At 59.7% G+C, this 6,072-nt stretch overlaps 1 protein-coding gene across 4 annotated transcripts in view; it reads left to right on the top strand.

Moving 5' to 3' along the window:
• The first annotated feature begins 4,012 nt into the window (after nt 1-4,012).
• Nucleotides 4,013-6,072, top strand: part of LOC122561962 (WW domain-binding protein 2-like) — a 34,390-nt gene continuing 32,330 nt past the window's right edge. For all 4 annotated transcript variants that reach the window (XM_088000400.1, XM_088000399.1, XM_088000398.1 and 1 more), the window contains exon 1: nt 4,013-4,095. In XM_088000400.1, the coding sequence (XP_087856526.1) occupies nt 4,058-4,095 (38 nt within the window). In that variant the 5' untranslated portion in view covers nt 4,013-4,057. The remainder of the gene's footprint in view (nt 4,096-6,072) is intronic.

Raw genomic sequence — 6,072 nt, 5'->3', positions numbered from 1 at the left:
GCTCCTGGTGAGGGTGAGGGACTTCTGTGCCCCTCCCCCATCCTCCCTGTAAATGTGTATATAGGTTTTTAACTATACTGGTGGTGGTTGACAACGCTTCCGACATGGAGACAACTATAGCCAGCCTCAACATCAACGGCAGCAGGGAGTCACAGCACAGATTCCAGACCCTCTCGGTCCTTCAGGATGGGAGGTATGCTGTGTGCTTCCTGCAAGAAACCCACACTACCCCGGGAGACGAAGCTACCTGGCTCCTGGAGTGGCGAGGGGGGGGTCTACATGAGTCACCTCACCCTCAGATCTGGCGGGGTGGCTACCTTATTGGCCCCACATTTTCAGCCAGAGATCTTGGGGGTCATGGAGCCCGTGCCAGGCCGTTTGCTTCACCTGACGGTTCGGCTGGGGGGCGCGGTGCTTCACTTGGTGAACGTCTACGCTCCCCTGGCCGGGCTGAGGCAAGCGAGCTTCTTCGGAGAAGTGTCCGCTCATCTCGCTTCCATCGACAAGAACCAGTGCGTCGTCCTCGGGGGAGATTTTAACTGCGCCCTCGAGGGCAGGGTCCACGGCGATGCCCGCACTGGTTGGGCGTCGGGGAGGAGGTTGGGGGACTTGGTCAAGTCCTTCGACCTAGTGGACGTCTGGCGGAATCTCCATCCCGACTCCATCGCCTTCACCTTCGTGAGGCCTGGGGTCGGAGCGTCCAGAATCGACCGCCTGTACGTTTCGCGGGCATACGCCTCCTGTTTTCCGAAGCCTCCATGCGGCAGGTGTCGTGCACGGACCATCACCTGGTGTGGGCGGAACTCCTTCCATTCGGCGCCAGGCTCGGCTCCGCGTACTGGCACTTTAACAACCTGCTGCTGGAGGACGAGCGGTTCCGGGACTCGTTTCATCGTTTCTGGGCCGGCTGGAGAAGGAAGGGGGGAAGCTTCCCCTCCCTGAGGCTATGGTGGGACGTGGGCAAGGCTCACATCCGCGTCTTCTGTCAGGAGTACGCGAGGGGGTTGACGAAGAGGCGGAAATCCAGGATAGGGGAGTTGGAGAGGAAGATGCTCGACCTGGAGTCACGCCTCAGTCAGCCCGACGCAGACCTGGCCCTGCGCGGGCTGTACGAAGAGAGGAGGGCTGCGCTCCGGGACCTGCAGCTCGTCGGGGCTTGGGGTGTGTACGTGAGGTCCCCTCCCTTCCCCCCCGCCCGCCCCCTCCCCCTTCAAGGAGGAGATTCCTTGCACACGTGCATTAATACTGGTCCAGCTCTCAGACTGAACAGAACCCTTGACACCCCTGTTTATTTTTAATTTTTTTTCCCTTTATCCCCCACACTAGCGCCTAACTGCGGTAGTGCTGATTTTTCCCCAGCACCCATGGTGTGTGTGTGCAGGTGTGAGACACAGTGAGAGACACAAGGTGCACAAATCTTTATTCAGTTTCCATCACTAGGAAGAAAGGAAACACCCGAGTGGCCAGTGCCCTTCACATCAAAGGGCAATGCTGTGTGATCAAACAGTGAAGGGGAGGGCAGGGATTAAATCAAACACTCCTGTTTTTTCTGTTAGCTGGGGCTCTCTGGATGAGATTAACAGTCCCAATCAGGGAACTCATATTCTATTAGGTCCATCTAGCTGACCTTGTTACAATCACTACAATAAGGAATTTAAAACTGATTGGCACTCCTTCTGAAATTGACTGTTGTTGGAAGAAAACCTAACCTGGGAAGTCAGCCCACTACTCCTCATGACTTTGATGGATATGTGATTCCAATGTACAAACTTAAATGGTGACTCTGAATTTGTCGAAGAAACAATTTGAAACCAAGTACCACAGTAACTTAGAATCATAGAATCCCTGTGGAAGCAGGCCATCAAGTTCACCCCTACCCTTCCAAGTCCATCCCACCTGGATCCATCCTATCCCTGTAGCCCTCCATTTCCTTTGCCTAACCCGCTAAGCCTGCACATCTGTGGACACTATTGGCAATGTAATGTGGCCAACCCACCTAACCTGCACATAGAGTCATAGAGACATAGAGATGTACAGCATGGAAACAGACCCTTCGGTCCAACACGTCCATGCCAACCAGATATCCCAACCCAATCTCCCATATCCCTCCAAACCGTTCCTATTCATATAGCCATCCAAATGCCTCTTAAAAGTTGCAATTGTACCAGCCTCCACCACTTCCTCTGGCAGCTCATTCCATACATGTACCACCCTCTGCATGAAAAAGTTGCCCCTTAGGTCCCTTTTATATCTTTCCCCTCTCAACCTAAACCTATGCCCTCTAGTTCTGGACTCCCGACCCCAGGGAAAAGACTTTCTCTATTTACCCTACCCATGCCCCTCATAATTTTGTAAATCTCAGCCTCCGACGCTCCAGCGACGTCAGGCTCACTGGTCTATAGTTCCCTGGCTTCTCCTTACTACCCTTCTTAAAGATGGCACCACGTTAGCCAACCTCCAGTCTTCCGATACCTTACCTGTGACTATCGATGATACAAATATCTCAGCAAGAGGCCCAGCAATCACTTCCCTAACTTCCAAGGTCCTGGGGATTTATCCACCTTTGGCGTTTCAAGACATCCAGCACTTCCTCCTCTGTAATATCGACATTTTGCAAGATGTCACCATCTATTTCCGTACTTTCTATATCTTCCATATCCTGTTCCACATTAAATACTGATGCAAAATACTCGTTTAGTATCTCCCCCATTTTCTGAGGCTCCACACAAAGGCTGCCTTGCTGATCTTTGAGGGGCCCTATTCTCTCCCTAGTTACCCTTTTGTCCTTAATGTATTTGTAAAAGCCCTTCAGATTCTCTTTAATTCTATTTGCTAAAGTTATTTCATGTCCCTTTTTGCCCTCCTGATTTCCATTAGAAGAGCTGTTATACTCTTCTAAGGATTCACTCGATCTATCCTGTCTATATCTGACATATGCTTCCTCCTTTTTCTTAACCAAACCCTTAATTTCTTTAGTCATCCAGCATTCCCTATACCTACCAGTCTTTCCTTTCACCCTAACAGGAATATACTTTCTCTGGATTCTCGTTATCTCATTTCTGAAGGCTTCCCATTTTCTAGCCGTCCCTTTACCTGCGAACATCTGACCCCCTTTTGAAAGTTCTTGCATAATACCATCAAAATTAGCCTTTCTCCAATTTAGAACTTCAACTTTTCGATCTGGTATATCCTTTTCTGCCACTATTTTAAATCTAATGGAATTATGGTCGCTGGCCCTAAAGTGCTCCCCCACTGACACCTCAGTCACCTGCCCTGCCCTATTTCCCAAGAGTAGGTCAGGTTTTGCACCTTCTCTAGTAGGTACATCCACATACTGAATCAGAAAATGTTCTTGTACACACTTAACAAATTCCTCTCCATCTAAACCCTAAACACTATGGCTGTCCCAGTTTATGTTTGGAAAGGAAGGAAATTGGAGCAAATCCATGCAGACACAGTCAGTCACCAGAGGGTGGTATCAAACCTGGGCCCCTGGGACTGTCAGGCAGCAGTGCCAAGTACTGTGCCACTGAGATGCCCAAACTTCTTAGGACTAGTTGCATGCAATAAATATCAGTCCCGCTGGCAACACCCAAAAATAAATAAACAGAAGAGAGCAGACAGGTGTGCTGTCTCAGTGTGTTCTGAATTTCTTGCAGCTCAGGATCATCCAGAATAGGAGTAGGCTATTCAGCCCCTCGACCCTGCTCTGCTATTTAATAAGATCATGGCTGATCTGATTGAAATCACAAGTCTGCTCCATTATCCATGGTTAAAAAACATAAATGTGCTGACCACCTGAAGCCTTTTATATCATTTTATCTTGAGGCAAATTGAATTTTCACAGTCGAACAATCCTCATCCAAGGTCTGTAGTGTTTGAGGCCTTCGTTAGAAGCCACTGACCTGTTGATGTGATGGAGTGGAGCCTGGGGCTGTTTATCACTGCGCTGGCAGGGTGAGTGTCCCTTTAAGAGGCGGAGAGGGGGCGTGTCCCTGTAAAAGGGGGCGGGGCCGACCGGTTTCTCGATGTTTCTGTCCCTCAGTCCGGTGGAGAGATGGCGGTCAACAGACCGGGGGAGCCCGGTAACCAGAGGTAACGGCGTACCCCCCGGGGGTGGTGGGTGTGGTACCCGAGGGGGTCAGGAGGCCTGGCCTGGGAAACGGTGACACTGTCGGCGGTTTGGGTTTAACACCCGGAACTGGCTGAGGTCACCATGAAGACCCTGCCTTCCTCCCCCCCCCCCCCCCCTCCTCCTCTCCCCCCCCCCTCCCCTCTCCCCCCCCTCCCCTCCCCCCTCTCCCTCCCCCCCTCTCCCTCCCCCCTCTCCCCTCCCCCTCCCCCCTCCCCCCCCCCCTCTCCCCCCCCCCCTCTCCCCTCTCTCCCCTCCTCTCCCCTCCCCCCCCTCTCCCCTCTCTCCCCCCCCCCCCTCTCCCCCCTCCCCCCCCCCTCTCCCCCCCTCTCCCCCCCTCTCCCCCCCTCCCCCTCCCTCCACCCTCCCCCCTCCCCTGCCTCCCACTCCCCCCCTCCCCCCACTCCCCCCTCCCCCCACTCCCCCCTCCCTCTCCCCTCCCCCCCCCTCTCCCCTCCCCCCCTCTCCCCTCCCCCCCCTCTCCCCTCCCCCCCCTCTCCCCTCCCCCCCCCTCCCCCTCCCCCCTCCCCCCCCTCCCCTCCCCCCCCTCTCCTCCCCCCCCTCTCCCCCCCCCTCTCCTCCCCCCCCTCTCCCCCCCCCTCTCCCCTCCCCCCCCCTCTCCCCCTCCCCCCCTCTCTCCCCTCTCCCCTCCCCCCCCTCTCCCCTCCCCCCCCTCTCCCCTCCCCCCTCCCCCCCTCTCCCCTCCCCCCCTCTCCCCTCCCCCCCCTCTCCCCTCCCCCCCCTCTCCCCTCCCCCCCCCTCTCCCCTCCCCCCCCTCTCCCCCTCCCCCCCCTCTCCCCTCCCCCCCCTCTCCCCTCCCCCCCCTCTCCCCTCCCCCCTCCCCCCTCTCCCCCCCCCTCTCCCCCTCCCCCCCCTCTCCCCTCCCCCCCCCCTCTCCCCTCCCCCCCCCCTCCCCCCCTCTCCCCTCCCCCCCCCTCCCCTCCCCCCCCCTCCCCTCCCCCCCCCTCCCCTCCCCCCCCCTCTCCCCTCCCCCCCTCTCCCCTCCCCCCCCTCTCCCCCCCCCCTCTCCCCTCCCCCCCCTCTCCCCTCCCCCCCCTCTCCCCTCTCCCCTCCCCCCCTCTCCCCTCCCCCCCCTCTCCCCTCCCCCCCTCTCCCCTCCCCCCCTCTCCCCTCCCCCCCTCTCCCCTCCCCCCCCTCTCCCCCCCCCCCCCTCTCCCCTCCCCCCTCTCCCCTCCCCCCCCTCTCCCCCTCCCCCCCCCTCTCCCTCCCCCCCCTCTCCCCTCCCCCCCCTCTCCCCTCCCCCCCCCTCTCCCCTCCCCCCCCTCTCCCCTCCCCCCCCCTCTCCCCTCCCCCCCCTCTCCCCTCCCCCCCTCTCCCCCCCTCTCCCCTCCCCCCCTCTCCCCTCCTCCCCCTCTCCCCTCCCCCCCTCTCCCCTCCCCCCCCCTCTCCCCTCCCCCCCCCCCTCTAGCCCTCCCCCCCTCCCCTCCCCCCCTCCTCTCCCCTCCCCCCCTCCTCTCCCCTCCCCCCCTCCTCTCTCCCTCCCCCCCTCCTCTCCCCTCCCCCCCTCCTCTCCCCTCCCCCCCTCCTCTCCCCTCCCCCCCTCCTCTCCCCTCGTCCCCCCCCTCTTCCCTCCCCCCCCTCTTCCCCCCCCCCTCTTCCCCCCCCCCTCTTCCCCCCCCCCTCTTCCCCCCCCCCCTCTTCCCCCCCCCCCTCTTCCCCCCCCCCTCTTCCCCCCCCCTCTTCCCCCCCCCCTCTTCCCCCCCCCCTCTTCCCCCCCCCCTCTTCCCCCCCCCCTCTTCCCCCCCCCCTCTTCCCCCCCCCTCTTCCCCCCCCCCCTCTTCCCCCCCCCCTCTTCCCCCCCCCCTCTTCCCCCCCCTCTTCCCCCCCCTCTTCCCCCCCCTCTTCCCCCCCTCCCCTCCCCCTCCCTCTCTCCCCCCTCCCCTCCTCTCCCCCTCTCCCCCCTCCCCTCCTCTCCCCCC

The sequence above is a fragment of the Chiloscyllium plagiosum genome, unplaced genomic scaffold (genome assembly GCF_037043375.1).
Source record: "Chiloscyllium plagiosum isolate Xiang-an unplaced genomic scaffold, Cpla_swu_hap1 HiC_scaffold_25, whole genome shotgun sequence".
NCBI lineage: Eukaryota > Metazoa > Chordata > Chondrichthyes > Orectolobiformes > Hemiscylliidae > Chiloscyllium > Chiloscyllium plagiosum.
This window is presented reverse-complemented; position numbering and strand designations above follow the sequence as displayed.